This window comes from Neophocaena asiaeorientalis, unplaced genomic scaffold, assembly GCF_003031525.2.
Source record: "Neophocaena asiaeorientalis asiaeorientalis breed wild unplaced genomic scaffold, Neophocaena_asiaeorientalis_V1.1 scaffold102, whole genome shotgun sequence".
NCBI lineage: Eukaryota > Metazoa > Chordata > Mammalia > Artiodactyla > Phocoenidae > Neophocaena > Neophocaena asiaeorientalis.
The window spans coordinates 3,934,313-3,953,043 of record NW_020175078.1 but is presented as its reverse complement, the minus strand read 5'-3'; the positions used below and the strand labels follow the sequence as shown (position 1 = coordinate 3,953,043).

At 38.9% G+C, this 18,731-nt stretch overlaps 1 protein-coding gene across 1 annotated transcript in view; it reads left to right on the top strand.

Moving 5' to 3' along the window:
• The window catches only part of UBXN4 (UBX domain protein 4), a 33,447-nt gene that overhangs the window by 12,889 nt on the left and 1,827 nt on the right, over positions 1-18,731 (top strand). Inside the window, exons 6-12 of the mRNA XM_024764102.1 lie at positions 3,383-3,476; positions 6,809-6,863; positions 7,620-7,784; positions 8,823-8,950; positions 13,083-13,185; positions 15,355-15,486; positions 16,933-17,135. Of these exons, the coding sequence (XP_024619870.1) occupies positions 3,383-3,476; positions 6,809-6,863; positions 7,620-7,784; positions 8,823-8,950; positions 13,083-13,185; positions 15,355-15,486; positions 16,933-17,135 (880 nt within the window). The remainder of the gene's footprint in view (positions 1-3,382; positions 3,477-6,808; positions 6,864-7,619; positions 7,785-8,822; positions 8,951-13,082; positions 13,186-15,354; positions 15,487-16,932; positions 17,136-18,731) is intronic.

Sequence of the window (18,731 nt, the reverse complement as noted above, 5' to 3'; positions counted from 1 at the left end):
AAAAAAAAAAAAAAGACTTACACATAACACTCTGGATTCTATTATATTCCCACAAAGAGTGTTGATGTTTTTGTTTTAGTAGGCAATTAATTTGGTTAGACTCAAACTGTTAGACTCTGTCTTATCCGAGGTGAGTAGCAACTCTAATCTCAGTTCTTTGTAGCTTTTTTTTTTTTAGCTTCATTATGGAAAATTTCAAACATATACAGAAGTAGAGAAAATAGTATAAGAAATCCCATCCCATGAACCCATTGCCTGTCTTCCAACTTTTTTTTTGGCTGCACCCCGTGCCTTGTAGGATCTAGTTCCCTGACCAGGGATCAAACCGCGCCCCCTACAGTGGAAGTGCGGAGTCTTAACCACTGGACCGCCAGACAAGTCCCCCAACTATTTTTGATTCATGGCCAATATTGTTTCATCTATGCCCCCTTTCCTCGTCTCCTTGCCATTTATTATTTAGAACACACTTAGGCATTATATCATTTCATCTTTAAAAATGTTGGTACCGGGAATTTCCTGGTGGTCCAGTGGTTAGGAGTCCGTGCTGTCACTGCCTAGGGCCCGAGTTCAGTCCCTGGTCAGGGAACTAAAAATCGCATAAGCCACACGGCACAGCAAAAACAAAACAAAAAATGTTGGTATCTAAAAGATAAGCACTTTAAAAAAATAACCACAATACCATTATCCCTTATGAAACCTAGAAAGTTTAACAGTAATTCCTTTTTATCATTAATTATCTAGGCAATATTTACATTACACTAAGCTTTTCAGTTTGTTTGAGTTGGAGTCCAATATATCATTTTTTTAAAATTAATTTATCTTTTTAATTTTGGCTGTGTTGGATCTTCGTTGCTGCGCGTGGGCTTTCTCTAGTTGCAGTGAGCGGGGGCTACTCTTTGTTGTGGTGTGCGGGCTTCTCATTGCAGTGGCTTCTCTTGTTGCAGAGCACGTGCTCTAGGCACGTGGGCTTCAGTAGTTGTGGCGTGCAGGCTCAGTAGGTGTGGCTCCCAGGGTCTAGAGCGCAGGCTCAGTAGTTGTGTCGCACGGGCTTAGTTGCTCCACGGCATGTGGGAATCTTCCTGGATCAGGGCTTGAACCCGCATCCCCTGCATTGGCAGGCGGATTCTTAACCACTGCACCACCAGGAAAACCCTCCAGTTGTCTTCTTAAACCTAAAGACAGAATGTCCTCTAGTAAATTTTTGTTGTTTTTGGATTTTTTAAAAAAAAATACATTTATTTATTTATTTTTGGCTGCATTGGGTCTTTGTTGCTGCGCGCGGGCTTTTCTCTAGCTGTGGTGAGCGGGCGCTACTCTTCGTTGTGGTGCGCGGGCTTCTCATTGCATTTCGGTGGCCTCTCGTTGCAGAGCACAGGCTCTAGGCACGCGGGCTTTCAGCAGTTGTGGCTCGCGGGCTCTAGAGCACAGGTTCAGTAGTTGTGGTGCACGGGCTTAGTTGCTCTGTGGCATGTGGGATCTTCTTGGACCAGGTATCGAACCTGTGTCCCCTGCATTGGCAGGCAGATTCCTAACCATTGTGCCACCAGGGAAGTCCCTGTGTTTGGATTTTTATCAATTGTTTTAGCTTATTTCTATCCATTTTTCTTTGTTTATGAGTCATAGATCCACCTAAGTTACACACAGTACTTTTCTTTTCAGCTTGTCCACAGATTATCTTCAGAAGTTTTCTTAAATTTTTTTTCTGATAACAAGATATAAATGTCGGGCTTCCCTGGTGGCGCAGTGGTTGAGAGTCCGCCTGCCGATGCAGGGGACACGGGTTCGTGCCCCAGTCCAGGAGGATCCCACGTGCCGCCGAGCGGCTTGGGCCCATGAGCCATGGCTGCTGAGCCTGCGCTTCCGGAGCCTGTGCTCTGCAACGGGAGAGGCCACAGCAGTGAGAGGCCCGTGTACCGCAACAAAATTAAAAAAAAGATACAAATGTCCTTGGCATTCATTTTATTTACTAAAGAAAAGTGATTAATTTCCTACTGAACACACACTGGCTGCCAGAGGTTACCACTTCTTATCCAAGGGTTTCATTCAATGGTATGCTGGTAAATATTTAACAAAAGGCGATTTTTTTGGGGGGAGATAAAAAACCCTTATTGGTAGTGTTTGCTAATTTCCAAAGTGTAAATATTCCTACTGTGACTGATTTCAAGTTACATAGGTGATGCACTGAATGCAGAGGTAAGAAGAGATGTGTACCTTTGGTTCTGCTTAATAATTCTAATATTTCTACTACTGCTGTAATAACTGAAGCACTTACTATGTGCTAGTCCTAGTAAAAGTCTCAGCGTTTTACTTCTATTACCACATACTTCTCATGACATTTCTATGAGGTTACTGTCCCCATTTTACAGAAGAGGTACAGTGAGAGTAAGTAACTTATTTACTAAAGTGACAACAGGATTCAACCCAGACTCTGTTGCTCCACAGTCCATGCTCTTCCAAGGATCAAAAAGGTAAAGAAGAATTAAGTTGATGGTGAGTGGTAAGGAAGGAAATAGCAGAGGTTCTGAAAGGGAGTACCAGACCATAGCTATCCTCTACAGCAGACCAGGACAAAATTCAGTCCTTCAGGAGATCCTTAAAAGAATACTAGTGTAGACGTAAAAAGCTTTTCTAAGGAATCATTGTGGTGTGCAGAAGCAGATCCCTTGGGTCATCATAAGTCTAGAGTGATACTGAGTATCAAACTTGGCCTCTAGAATTCCCTCCCCACCCTTTTTTTTTTTTTTTTTTTTTGACTGTGATGCACAGCATGCCGGATCTTAGTTCGCCAACCAGGTATCAAACCCGTGCCGCCTGCAGTGGAAGTGCAGAGTCCTAACCACTGGACAGCCAGGGAGGTCCCTAGAGCTTCACTATTGAATGCCATAACCGCAGCCACACATGGCAATTTTAATTAAAATTAAATACAATTAAAAATTTAGTCTCTCACCTGCATTGGCCTTATTACCAGTGCTGAGTAGCCATTTGTCCCTGACTAGTTGCTGCCCTATGGGATACCAAAGATATTGGACTATGCTTCTTTAGAGTAGAGCCTACCCCTGGCCAGGCATGCTTAGTCTACTTTTGTTATATCTCTCACTGCCAGATTAATATTTCATGTTTTATCTCAGTGGCTTTCAGCTGGGTAGCTGCCTTATTTCCCATTTATATACTTTTGTATCCAGATCCAAACGTAAGAATTGTCACTAGTAATAGCTCATTTCTTATCTCCTACTCCATTCTTAGGGGGAAAATGTATTGTTTAAGAAACAAGATTGTTAACAGACGTTGTAACCCAAAAGATATATACCTTTTTAAAAATTGGCATTGAATGCAATATTCTTCTTAATTCTTTTCTTTCTTTCTTTTTTTTTTTTTAAATAAGGAGGAGAAATTTCAGGCCAGGCCACTGTGTCTCAAGAGCCTGGTGGATGTTCAAATCAGAGACCTACAGAGGAGCTCACCATCAGAGTGGAAAGGTTTGGTCTTGTTTTTAGAAATAGTATTTTGTTAGAAAGACAGTGGTTTTCAGTTATTTCATTGATTTGAATAAGAGCTAAAATTACACAAATGAAATTTCAGAATTCTAGGTTGAAGTTTTTTATTACCTGACCAACTTATTTGTATCCATAAAAACTACATTCTAGAAGTAAAAACTTCTGTATCTCTGAAGTCGTCGGTCAGCTTTAGGTCTGATAATTTTAAGAATCCCTTTTTCACTAGTATTTTGGTATATGTGTTTCCATCTGTTACTTCTGCTTTTATCTCTCTGTGTCATAGGATAAGTTCCAGATGGGCAAGAACTTCATCTAATTTTAAGACTATGTACTGAGCCTGGGTTCTGCATAAGTGGGTGTCTATTAAGTGTCATGTGTTATTAGTTGGTCTCATAATCAAATTTCTGACTTCTTGTGGTTTCTAGTTTAGTATTTTTAATTTTGTAGTGATTATCAAATCATAGTCTTATACTATGATTCTTAAAAGATAACTGAGAGTTAATGGTGAATGGATAAGCAGGAATATTTTAAAATCTTGACTTAAAAATCATTCCGTGTAATATGGAAGTTAAGAAAAATTACTTAGACTTGATATTTTCTTGTTCACATAGATGTTATGGGGAACCAGAGTTCAAAATGATTGCTGATATATTGGGTATTTGGGTTAGCTCATGATTCAGTAAAAATGTGCTTCATTTTAGCAAAACCTAGATTCTGATTGTTCTTCATGGGAGTTGGGGCAGGGCCAGAATCTGGAGGTGCAAAGCAGGGTAGATCTCTCACAGCAATGTGAAATGGTGTGTGTCTGGAAGAAGAGCAGTAGGGAACCAGAGTTCCAGGGGCTCATCCTCTTCTGTTTCTTTCTGCTTTGCTAACACCAAGCCCACCACTGTGCACCCTTACTTGCATCACCCTGGGATCCTGGGGTGAAGTGAAAATGAAAAATCAGGAAAAGATTTCGAGAGTTGGGGGGAATGTGAAGAAACATGGCAGGTAGCCCTTTATTGTGGGGTGAGATCAAGTGCTATTTAATTCCTGTGGGAAAGGGGAGTTTCTGTTATTTCTTAATAGTGCATTCTTTTTTTTTTCTTTTTTCTTTTTTTTTTTGGCCACGCCACATGGCTTGTGGGATCTTAGTTCCCCAGCCAGGGATCGAACCCGGGCCCTTGGCAATGAGAGCTCAGAGTCCTAACCACTGGACAGCCAGGGAATTACCCCCAATAGTTTCCATTCTTAGGTAAAGGGGTGTCTGCTTGTGTCTGCCTGACGGTTCTGCAAATAGAATATAATACGCCTTTTTTTTTTGATACGTGGGCCTCTTACTGCTGTGGCCTCTCCTGTTGCGGAGCACAGGCTCCAGATGCACAGGCCCAGCGGCCATGGCTCACGGGCCCAGCTGCTCCATGGCATGTGGGATCTTCCCGGATCGGGGCACAAACCTGTGTCCCCTGCATTGGCAGGCAGACTCTCAACCACTGTGCCACCAGGGAAGCCCAATATGCCATTTTTAATTAAAAAATAATTATATGTACACATACTGGTGTATCTGTGTTATATAGTATAATGAGTCCAAAAAAGATATTTTAAGACATGCACCAAAGTGTTTATACTGGTATCTATGAAATTGGAATTCGAGATTTTTTTCTTTGCTTTGTTCTGGGGTTGCCAAGTTTTCTTCATTGAGCATTATTACTTTTATAGTTAGCCTGTCAGGACAGAGTGGGTCTACAGCTGTTTGAGATTTCTTAAATTGAAAAAAACTATAAAGCACTCTTAGAAGATACATATACACAAAATTTGTTAAGCTTCTAAAAAGGGATACTAATGTTGAGATTAGATAAAATGTTGACAAGCTCTTAATAACGAAACAGTTTTCATTGGGAAGTAACTATTAGCTGCTTAGACAGCATTTCAAAAATCCGGGTCATATGATCATATAATTAAAATCGTGTAAGCACTTCAAATTGTTGCTTGTTACTGTATAGCTATATTGACTGTGTATTGACTATACCACAATTTATTTATCCAGTCTACTGTTGATGGATATTTGAATTATTTTCAGTTTGGGTCAGTTAAGAATAGAATTGCTATGAACATTCTTTTATTACATGTCTTGGTGAACATATTTTTTGGGTGTATTTTCAGGAGTCTGAATTTCTGGGTCATAGATACTGGCTGAACAGTTTTCCAGAGTGGTTATACCAATTCAAAACTTCTGTCAGCAGTAAGATATTTCATGGGTCCTTTTTTTAACCCTAATGTGTTACAATTAATTTCTCTTACAATTTTTTTGATGCACAGATTGCTTCACATTTGGTTAGTGGAACCTCTTCATCCTGGGCCTTATGTCCTTTTGACATCCTTTTTGTAAAAAAGAAATCTGTAGACATTTTGCTAAGTTTTTCCTCTGGTGTTGCTGCGTTCTAGCGCAACATTCATTTTTCTCACTGTGTGCACCTAAACTTCATCATCTCTTTGGGGTTCTAAACCATCATTCTTTGAGCGTCCCTTGATTTCTGGCACAAGTTGTTCAACTGAGTTTTAACAAATGCATATACCTGTGTAACCCAAATCCCTCTGAGAGAAAGTGCCATTAGTTTTTAAAAATTGAGATATAATTCACATACCATAAAATTCAGAGTGTATGCAATTCAGTGGGTTTTTATATATTCACAAGATTGTGCAGCCATTACCACTGTCTGCTTTCAGAATCATTAGTTTTTAATTGCTGAGTTTCTCACAGTTCAGAATCAATTTTGGAATTACTGGTTTTTATAAATGTTAGCCTTCAGCTTTTTGCTTTTATTTTTTAACAGTTTTGTGCCATAATACTGTTTACGTCTTTGTAAGAAGTAAAGCATTTATAAGTCATTGATTTATACATATGTATTTGAAGATGCATATTTTCAAATAAATATTCAGGGAATTCCCTGGTAGTCCAGTGGTTGGGACTCCGAGCTCTCACTGCCAAGGCCCCAGGTTCAATCCCTGGTCGGGGAACTAAGATCCCACAAGCCACATGGTGCAGCCAAAACAAAAAAAATCAAGATCTGATAAATTGGGAGGAATGGGAACTAATGTTAAGTAGGAGGTAAGGCACTTAGAGCTGGAGTGAGGCTTCTGATGGTCCCACTGACTACTCATGGATTTCCCTAGGGGCAGGGACCAGGTAGGTAAGTTGTTGCTTTGCCTTCAGGAGCTTTTTTGTCTGTCTCCACATTTCCCCAGTTTTTAGCTAAAGAAATCTTCTAAATGTAATTTATATTAATATGATGTATCTCAGTTAATGTACTTTTTAAACTTTTAAAATACAGACTAACCAAAAAACTTGAAGAAAGGAGAGAAGAGAAAAGGAAAGAGGAAGAACAGGTAAAGTGCATGTGCCTGGCATTGTTTTTCTCTTCCCTTAAGTGAGGGAGCATTTGATTCCCTATTCAGTTTGGCAAACCTGGAATGGCTTCCTGGTTATATAGTTCAGTGTTGCAGCACAGTGAGGGGAATTACCTGTCTTCTGTAGTAAGGTCATAGTGTACACTTTGTGTTCTTTTTATAAATTGCTAGGAATAGGTTGGACCATCTTTTCTTCCTCTGCAATAAATCCTTTACGCTAAGAATAAAGGGACTTGAACTAAAATTGGTTTGATGCAGTTCAAAGTTTTAGTTTTGTGAAAAAGAAATGCGTAGATATTTTGCTGAATTTTTCCTTTGGTGTTGCTGCATTCTAGTGCATTCTTGGTTTTTCTCACCTTGTGCACCTGAACTGTGTCATCTCTTTGGGGTTCTAATATACGAAGGTTATCAGGTCTTCAAGCTAAATAAATGACTACCAGGTTGTCCTTAGAGGGCCCCTCAGAAACTAAAGACGTGTAATGTTTTTTTTTTTCAAATGACACTGACCACACCATAATCTTAACAGAACCACTGGCAAAGACTTATAAATTGATAGACATTTGACCATTAACCCATGCTGTTAATACATTCTACTAGACCCCTAGATTTTGTGAAGTTGTTCTGTTCCCTTTAGCTGTACCCTACAACTGGCTTTCCCTGCATACAAAATAATATTAAAGGAAGATTATTAAATTTTGTTTTTGGCTCATAAAACTTACTTTTTCTTTAATTCAGAGAGAGATTAAGAAGGAAATTGAGAGGAGGAAAACTGGAAAAGAAATGTTGGATTATAAAAGAAAGCAAGAAGAAGAATTAACAAAAAGAATGTTAGAGGAAAGAAACAGAGAAAAGGCAGAAGATAGGGCAGCTCGAGAGCGTATAAAACAGCAGATTGCACTGGTGAGTATTAAGTTTATTTTTAATGCTTGACTCTAGAACATTAGTGAAATTGTTTTTTCATGCACAATGGTTTTGGTTTACTACCAGACAGGGCACACGAAAACAGTAGATTTTAGGGACTCAGAGCATACCAATTCTGTTTTCTTTTCCTAGAAATTGTGTATTGAATTAAAATACAGTTAAGATTAAAATTGAGATGATTTTTTGGAAGTAGTTTTTCTCAGCGTTATATTATGAATTTTATCAGTAGTGAAAAGGTAGTTTTCAAAGATTCCCTAGGAAAGAAGCTAAGAATTTGCAACGTCACAGGCTCTGCTAGTCATAAGCATTCTTTTTTAGGACATTCAAAGGATTTAGACACATCAAGCTTTAGGATACTTTTGCAACAATTGCTTTTATTTATTTATTTATTTAAAATTAATTTATTTTTGGCTGCATTGGGTCTTTGTTGCTGTGCGCAGGCTTTCTCTAGTTGTGGAGAGTGGGAGTTACTCTTTGTTGCGGCGTGCATGCTTCTCATTGCAGCGGCTTCTCTTGTTGTGCAGCACAGGCTCTAGGCGCACAGGCTTCAGTAGTTGTGCGCACGGGCTCAGTTGCTCTGTGGCATGTGGGATCTTCCCGGACCAGGGCTCGAACCCATGTCCCCTGAATTGGCAGGCGGATTCTTAACCACTGCGCCACCAGGGAAGCCCCAACAATTGCTTTTAGAATTAAGCAGTTGTAATACATATTACACCCTACTTAATATTGTTCGTTTATTTATTCATTCAGTAAATATTTATTGATTATCTGTTATGTGCCAGACCTTGTTCTAGGCTTTAGAGAGAGAATAGTGACCAAAATCAAGTCCTTGTTTGTTTACTAATAACTCTGGTCCCTGAAAGTTGATAAAACTAAAAAAATACCAGAATCAGAGTGATGAAGTTCATGTATGGCCTTAAGGAATTTCATGCATATTTATGTTCCTTATGTTTGGAAATGTGTAACTAGATCTTTCTGGCAGTGAAATATAATTAGTATCTAACAACTGTTTTAAAGGACCGTGCAGAGAGAGCTGCTCGTTTTGCAAAGACAAAGGAAGAAGTAGAAGCTGCTAAAGCTGCTGCCCTGCTAGCCAAACAGGCAGAAATGGAAGTCAAGAGAGACTCTTCCACAAAAGAAAGAAGGTACTTTATTTCCTGCTAAAATGTATGTGTATACATGGCAGCTGAGGAGAAAAGCAGTTGTGGGCTGCTTTTTAACACTGATGTGTTCTGTGGATTAATAGTTCTACAGGAACATATTGATCAGTTTGGCAGCTGCCAGTGGTATTTGTCATTGGATGTGAATGTACAACGTAATGGTACTAAATACATGATGTTTAAAAGAAGGCTGAAGAAATCTCTTTTCAAAAGACAGAAAGCACATGCATCAAAATGATTATAGTGATTATCTCATGTGTACTGGAATTCTTTACTTGTTAGAGTATCAAGTCAAACAGGATTAAGCAAAAGAGGGAATCTGTTGGCTCTGCAGCTGGGAGTTACCGTGATGGAATTGGTTAGGCATCACGAGAGCCAGGGATCTGAAGGATATTATTAGGATTTTTTCTCTCTCCTTTTAATCTCTTGGTTTCTGTCTTAGCTTTATTCTCAGAGAAACTCTTTAGATAGTGTCAGGAGAGCCTAGGGCCTCCTGGCACCTTCCAGGATCTTGAGCTTCTGATCCTAGAGAGGAAAAACTAATCCTTTTTCTCATTCACTGAGAATTCTGATTGGCCCTGCTTGGGTCATGTGGCCATCTTAATACCAATCACTATGTCCACTTGTATAGGCCAGCTGGTTGGGGTAGTAGACATGCCCATCCCTGTGCTGAAGGAGATAAGGAAATATTACTGATAATCATACCCGAATGAATGAATGAATTGGAGGGATAAGGCAGTTCCCAAAACAAAAATGTGTTACAAAGACAAAAATTCAGATTTCCAGTACGTACTGCTAGTAGGATTACGGTTAATGTTTGTTTTGTTCTTTGTACTTTTCTGTATTTTCTATATTAGAAGATTAACAAGTGGGATTTCCCTGGTGGCGCAGTGGTTAAGAATCCGCCTGCCAATGCAGGGGACATGGGTTCGAACCCTGGTCTGGGAAGATCCCACATGCTGTGGAGCAGCTAAGCCTGTGTGCCACAACTACTGAGCCTGTGCTCTAGAGCCTGCAAGCCACAACTGCTGAGCCCGCACACCACAGCTACTGAAGCCTGTGCACCTAGAGCCCGTGCTCTGTAACAAGAGAAGCCAGTGCAATGAGAAGCACGTGAACTGCAATGAAGAGTTGCACGCAGCAATGAAGACCCAATGCAGCCAAAAATAAATAAATAAAATAAATAAAAACTATTTTCCGAAAGTCATAAAATACTTAAGAATATATTTAACAGAAGTGTAAAAAAACTTGTACACTGAAAACTAGAAAACATTATCGAAATAATTAAAGAAGACCTAACTAAATACATGGAAAGATATTTTATTTTCATAGATCAGAAGACTATATTGTTAAGATGGCAGTAATCCCCAAGCTGGTTTACAGATGCAACACAATCCCTATCAAAATTCCAGCTGGTTTTTTTTTGCCAAAATTTATGCAGGAATCTGATTCTAAAATTTATATGGAAATGCAAGGGACCCAGAATAGTCAAAACAATCTGGAAAAAGAACAAAGTTGGAGGACTCAAACTTTATGATTTTAAAACTTAACTGTGAAACTACGGTAACCAAGACAGTGTGGTATTGGCATAAGGATGGACATATGGGTTGATGTATAGGCATACCTCGTTTATTGCGCTAATGCTTTATTGCAGTTTTTTACAGATTGAAGTTTTGTGGCAACTGTGTGTTGTCAGTTGATAGTTAGCATTTTTAGCAATAAAATGTTTTTTAATTAAGGCATGTACATGGTTTTTCTAGACATATGCTACTGCACACTTATTAGACTGGAGTATAGTATAAACATAACTTACATGCACTGGGAAACCAAAAATTTCATGTGACTCGCTTTACTGTGATAATTGTGGTGGTGTGGAACCAAACCCACAATATCTCTGAGGTACGCCTGTAATAGGAATTGAGTCTCTAGAAATAAACGTATGCGTTTATGATCAACTGATTTTTGAAAAGTTTACTGAGACTATTCAATGGGGGAGAAAATGGTGTCTTCAACAGATGCTGCTTGGACAAGTGGATATCCATGTGCAAAATAATAAATTTGGACCATTATCTCACACCATATGGATCATCTACCTAAGTGTGAAAGCTAAAAGTATAAACTCTCGGGAGGAAAAGAAATGAGGAAATCTTGTGATCTTGGAATAGGCAGTGGATTCTTAGACATGACACCAAAAGCACAAGTGACAAAAGAAAGCAACAGATAAGTTGGACTTCATCGAAATTAAAAACTTTTATGCTTCAAAGGATATCATCAGGATAGTGAAAAGACAACCCACAAAATTGGAGGGACTTCCCTGGCGGTCCAGTGGTTAAGACTCTGCGCTTCCACTGCAGGGGGCACCGGTTTGATCCCTGGTCAGGGAACTAAGATCCTGCATGCCACACAGTGCGGCCAAAACAAAAAAATAGGAGAAAATATTTGCAAACCATATAACTGGAATATAAAAAGTCAACAACAAAGAAGCAAACAACCCAATTTAAATATGGGGAAAGAATTTGAATAGATATTTTTTCAGAGAAGATATACAAGTGATTAATAAGCACATGAAAAGATGCTCCACATTATTAGTCATTAGGAAAATCAAATCAAAACCACACCTTCTAGGAAGGCTAAATTTAAAGTGACCACCAGGACTTCTCTGGCGGTTCAGTGATTGAGATTCCATGCTCCCAATGTAGGGGGCACAGGTTCGATCCCTGGTCAGGGAACTAAGACCCTGAATGCCTCATGGCCGAAAAAAAATAAGTAAGTAAGTAATGTAAGTAAGTAACCGCCAGGTCTTGGCAAGGATGTGGAGAATTTGGAACCTTCCTACATTGCTGATGGGGTTATAAAATGGTACAACCGCTTTGGAAAAACAACTTGGCAGTTCCTCAAAATGCTAAGCAATTCTACTCTTAAGTATATATCCAAGAGAGTTGAAAACTATGTCCACACAGAAACCTGTACATGAATATTCATAGCAGCGTTCTTCATAATAGCCAAAATGTGCTAATAACCAAAATGTCCATCAACTGAAGAGGGGATAAACATAATATAGCATATAGCATACGATGGAATATTTTTCAGCAATAAAAAGGAAGTACTGACCCTTGCTACAACTTGGATGAACCTGGAAAACATAATGCTACGTGAAAAAAGCCAGTTACCAACAAGTCACACATCTTATGATTCCGTTATAGGAAGTGCCAGAAACAGACAAATTCACAAAGACAGAAAGTAGATGAGTGGTTGCCAGGGAAAGGGAGAGGGAGGGATGGGGACTGACTGCTAAAGCGCTTGGTTTCTTTTTGGGGTGATGAGAATGTTCTGGAATTACATAGTAGTGATGGTTGCACAGCTCTGACTGTATTAAAAACCACTAAATTGTACATTTTAAAGGTGAATTTTACCTCAAAAAAGCTGTTGTTAAAAATAATGAGATTTGACTGAAAAAAGCCAATTTTCTTATTTTCTCTAATTGGAGAAATATTTGACATACATTTCTCTATAAGTTTAAGGAATACAGCCTGATGGTTTGATTTACATATATTTTGAAATGATTACCACGGCGCATTCAGCTAACATCCATCTTCTCATACACATTTGGCCCTTGGACAGTGCGGGGTTGCAGTTGGCGTGCCACCCCTGCGTAGTCAAAATTCCATGTATGACTCCGTGTCCATGGTTCTGCATCCATGGATTCAGTCAGCCGTGGATAGTGCAGTGCTGTAGTATGTGTTTATTGCAAAAAATCCACCTCTACATGGACCCGTGCAGCTCAGACCCCTGTTGTTCATGGGCTAAATGGAGATACAATTAAAAAACCTCTTTTCTTACAATGAGAATTCTTAGGATTTACTCTCAACAGCTTTCCTATATATCATAACAGCAGTGTTAGCTATAGTCGTCTTGTACATTACATCCCTAGTACTTATTTACCTTAAATTAGAATTTTATACCTTTTGACCACCTTCCTCCAATCCTCCCTCCCCAACTCTCCATAAAAACCCATTTTCATTACACATTACCACTTCCATTTTCTCTTAGTTTTAATGATATCGTTTGAGAATGTGTATAAGTAAAGATGCTGACTTAAATTTTCATTTTCTCATAGCAGTGTTGCGAGAATTCAATTCCGTCTTCCTGATGGTTCTTCCTTTACAAATCAGTTCCCTTCTGATGCTCCTCTAGAAGAAGCAAGGCAGTTTGCTGCACAGGTAAATTTATGTCTTGAGTTGTAATGAAGGTAGGTGAATGGGTTATTAGAATGTAGGAGGGGAAGTTTTCCAGGTAGGATTTGAAGAGTATGAATAAGTTATGACTCATCCCCAGGAGCGAGGCACAAGATGCCTCTGGGATGTTGTGGAGCTTCCGTCATGTATGAGTGCCATATGGGAACAGCATATCTGCTTGTTCTGTAAAAAGATGAATTTGCTGCTATTGTAAAATAGACTCTGGAAATTTTTCTCAGTGCTTAGTACATTCAGTTGGAGGCATGAAAAGCAAGTGATTTTCCAGAAGTCTAATCTGAAGGAGTTGTCCTCTGTAAAAGATGCATTTTTTCTTAGTCCTCTCTCTGAATTTTCTGCAAGTTGCTTAGAATGCTTTGGGGCTGACAGTTTTCCCACCATCTGCCAGTTGATCAAACCTAAAGATCAATAATCTTTATTTGGCAATAAGTATCTTCTTCAGGAATTCCAGAACATGGCCTTATTCAAGATCTGAATGGTTGTGAAATTGACCTCTTAGAAGAGAAGATATGAGTACTTTCCAGTTAGTTTTTATTCTCTGATTACTTTTTCAAAATGAGGCATCAGATGTCCTGTAGGATCTAGGCTTATTACACGCACCGGTATTTGTTTTACATATCACTTCAAGATTAAAATTAGGATTCAGACTTTTCTGCTAGACCTCTTCTGCATTTAGTCTGCCATCTCACTTATAGGTTCCAAGAAAAGGATGCCTAAAAAGTTATATGCCTTCTTCCACTGGTGAGCTTGGCTGGACAGTATAAAAAGTTATTTTAATAACCCCTTTCCCCAAGCTTTATAGTAGAATCAACTCCAGATAGCCTCTTTCATCCTTCTTTTGCCTTGGAGCCCCACTTAGGGCTCCCCAAATGGGGTGCTTCTGCCACAGGTAAGTGAAGAGGGAATCACACGAGTAAAAAACAAAGATCTTTAATTGCATCAGTCCTGTTAGAACTTCATCTCAGTACAGTGACCTAATTTTGTGACCTTATGTTGAGTGAGAACAGTGAGAGAGGTAGTATGACCTAGAGTAAAAAATTACAAAAAACAGGGCTTCCCTGGTGGCACAGTGGTTGAGAGTCTGCCTGCCAATGCAGGGGACACGGGTTCGAGCCCTGGTCTGGGAATATCCCACATGCTGCGGAGCAACTAGGCCTGTGAGCCACAACTGCTGAGCCTGCACATCTGGAGCCTGTGCTCCGCAACAAGAGAGGCCACGGTAGTGAGAGGCCCACGCACTGTGATGAAGAGTGGACCCTGCTCGCCGCAACTAGAGAAAGCCTCGCACAGAAACGAAGACACAACACAGCCATAAATAAATAAAACTTAAAAAAAATTACAAAAAACAGAAATTAGACTCTTCCTTTGGAAGATTTTATAAGTATAGGTGATTTAACATTGTGAAAGTGACTGTGATGCTTGCCCACTGTAAATTCCTGGACCTGGGATTATGTGTGTGATTATGGGTTGATTATGGACCATTTACTCTCCAAGACAAGGAGGAGGCAAAAACTCCTGTCATATGTATAATATGAGGGAAATTCTGGTCTATTCCAGATTTTTAATACAAAATACCTACAATCAAAATGGGTATTTGTGAGATATTAATGTAAGTTTGCCAAAGGACAGTGAAAACTCTAATTGCAAACTGCAGTCAGTCATAGTTAAGATACCTAATTGTTCATTTTTATTCAGTGTATTTATATAGTCTTGGGAAACATATTCTTTTTTTTGCGGTACGCGGGCTTCTCACTGCTGTGGCCTCTCCCGTTGCGGAGCACAGGCTCCGGATGCGCAGGCCATGGCTCACGGGCCCAGCCGCTCAGCGGCATGCGGGATCCTCCCAGACCGGGACACGAACCTGCGTCCCCTGCATCGGCAGGCAGACTCTCCACCACTGCGCCACCAGGGAAGCCCTCATGGTCATTTTTGAGTTTTAAAAGCTTTTAAGTACTATTTGGATTTGATAGCCTTCAGCTATTTTTTGAAGCACAAAGTTTTTATAAATGTTTTTTGATTTTACATTTAAGTGAACTTTTAAAATGAAAGCAGTCATTTTGGATGCATATGAGTTTGTAATATCTTACTTTAAAAAGGCTCCACTGTAAGGTTTTAAAACTTATTGTTATGTTACAGACTGTTGGCAACACTTACGGTAATTTTTCATTAGCAACAATGTTTCCCAGGAGGGAATTTACCAAAGAAGATTATAAAAAGAAATTACTGGATTTGGAACTTGCCCCAAGTGCTTCAGTGGTACTGTTGCCAGTATGTATCTGCATATATATTTTTTCTATTCTTATAGTCCTGTTTGTTCTGCTCTTGATCTTATAATTAGAGGAAGGGAAGGTGAAAAGTATACTGTGGGTAATTAAAGTCCAAATTATCAAAAAATGTTAGATCAATTTATTGTTCCATTATCCTGGGCTTTATATTTGTATTGCTAGTGAGACACAATATAAATTTTCGACTTTTTCCCTCACCTATTTTCATGTACAAAAAACGACCAGTAGGAGAGGAAAAGAAATGTAGAATATCTCCCTAATCTACTGACTTGGTGTCATTTATTTATGTATGAGCATATGAGTACTGTTTACCAATTTTTAAAAAAACATTTTAATCTAAAAATAACATTCATTTTTAAACATATTAATCCCATCTGATCCTAACAATATTTTAATCTCTGATTTAAAAAAAGGCTCAGAACCTTAAATAATTTTGCCAAGGTGCTACCTTAAGTGCCAGAGCTGGGATGAGAGCTTGGTTCTTCCATATCTTGGTTAGTATATGGTAGTGCCCCCTAACCTGCAGTTTCTCCTTCCGTGCTTTCAGTTACTCGTGGCCAACCGCACTTTGAAAACATTACATGGAAAATTCCAGAAATAAACAATTCATAAGTTTTAAATTGCGGGCCGTTGTGAGTAGTGTGATGAAATGGTGTGTTGTCCCATCTGGAACATGAATCATCCCTTTGTCCAGCGTATCCATGCTCTGTATGTTACCTGCTCATTAGTCGCTTTCTGGCCCTCTTGGTTATCAGATAGACTGTTGAAATATTGCAGTGCTTGTGTTCAAAGAACCCTAATTTTACTTAATAATGGCTCCAAAGCTCAAGACTGATGATGCTGGCAATTTTGCTAGTCCCTTATTGTGCCTAATTTATAAATTAAACTTTATCACAGGTATGTATGTATAGGGAAAAATATAGTATATTTAGGGTTTGGTACTATCCATGGTTTCAGGCATCCACTGGGGGTCTTGGAAAGTATCCCCTGCAGGTAAGCAGGGGGACTACTGTAGTTTACCCAGATCTGAGCTTTAGCCCCACACCTAAAACAGTCCTCCAGTAATCAGGATTAGTTGTATTCATTGAGATCTGAAACCTTTCCCTTTTTAAAAATCATTAAAAAAGACTTTTAAAATCAAACTTGTTAATTTCATTACAAAAGTTTAGTTCTCTTCAAAATAATTGGTTCATTTCACTGAGAAACTACTTTCCAGTTTCTGTGTTGTAATTACTCCTTTAAAGAAAAAGAGCTCCAGGAGTTCCTAGAAGTTTACACACTTGAAAAACAGCAAAAGATGGCAATTTTACCTTCTTGCAGTAAACTAAAATCCACAGGACTTTTCCAGGTAAAAAAGTTTATCTGGAACCTTGAGTGTGATGTGGTTGGGCCGATGTTGTCTTTATCTAGGTTCTTTCTTAATTTTTAGGCAGGAAGACCAACTACATCCATGGTACATTCTTCCACTGGCGACTTTTGGACATTCTTGGGGACAGTACTTTACCCATTCCTTGCCATCTGGAGATTGATTAGCAACTTCTTATTCAGTAATCCTCCTCCTGCACAGACCTCGGTGAGAGCAGCAGCATTGGAATCCTCAAACCCTGCATCGTCTGGCAACTCAGAAAGAAGGTATTTGTTTGTATTTTCCCCATTTGCAAAATATGTTAGTAATGCCCAATGCCTTATTCAAAATGAAAAATTTTGTTATGGATACTTTGCCTTTTCTCTGTATCAGGGGGAAAACCCAACATGTTCTGGGAAGCTCAATACCTGAGTTTTCTCAGCCATCTTTCTAAAACCTATTCCATGGAAAGCAACTTTCACTGCTACTGATTTTATTATTTTATTTATTGAATTCTCTTTATTCCATAACAAAAGGCATATTTTTTTCAGGTCTAAACAGTAATATCTTTTCTTGTTACCCATGTTTTGTCTGACAAGATACTGCATTAATTTCTCACAGTCATCTTGTATGATTACTTTAGAGGGATCATTGTGCTGTAGATAATTTAACTGCCTCCTCTGGGTCATTCAGAGAAGGACCAAACTGGATGTTCACTTGAAAATGAAATAACTCTTCAGAGAGTTATTTTGGACTAGTTCCTTAACCAAGAGGCCTTACTTTTGTTGGAGATGGCCAAGGTTTGCATGGTAATACTGATAGACAACACTAATGATCTTAGCTCATACCTCTGTTAAAATTCTACATATTTGAAAGAGGTTTACAGGAAGTACTTTCTTAGAATTCGAGATTATACCCCCTTCTAATAATTAATAGCACAATTTATTACAATTTGTACCTAGTATTGTTCAATACTTTATTGGGCCATTAATAGCAAATCCTCACACCAGTCATATGTGGTAAGTAATGAAAATCCTTGCCTTTGTCTGCTGTAAGGAGATCCCTAATCTTGTGTCCTGTTGACTCTCTAGATGACAATTTCTGTTAACATTGTGACTGGGCTGATGCAGCCTTTATCTTTATTTCTTTCTTAACTATTAAGCAGGAAGACAAGTACCTTACTCAAGTGGGGACAGAGAAATTGTTCTCTATCTAGTTTTAGAACAGCATTCAAACTAGATCTTGTTAGGTCTGAATTTCAGAGCTCTTACTGAGCAATGAATGGAAGCATTTCATCCTGAATTACTGTCACATAGAAGAGCTTGCTGTGTGGGTTTCAAAAATTTATTTCAGGTAAGGGAACAGGTCTTGGGTTGGGGCAAAGGATGGGATGAATGTATATCCGAGCGGGTGAAGCTTCGTGTTCCACCACTGGTTTTTGTTTTTCTCTCTCCCTTCCCCTCCAGTGTTGGAGAATGTATTAGCGTAAATTTCACCTGTTTCCTTTCCATCTTCAGATGAAGAACTGTTTGTTCTAAATTGTCCATGCAGAAATAAATCACTCTTAAAGATTCTGAAAGGATTGAAAATTGCTAACTGACCATTTCTGTATATTAAGCTATGATTGGAGTTTGGGATAGCCTCTAGGGTGTTGTGTAAGTTATAAATAAATATTTTAGTAGATACATCAGCTTGCATAAATAATAAAGGAAAGATTTAGTTGGCAAGTGGTCCCAGTCTTCTAAAACTTAGTGAGTCACCAAGAAATACATGGACAACATGATGTGACTAGTTTGGCTTAGAGAACAGATGAAGTTACACCACCAAAAATGTATAAAGTCTAGTACTGCATTAGTAGATATAATGATCTCCGTGGACTTTTC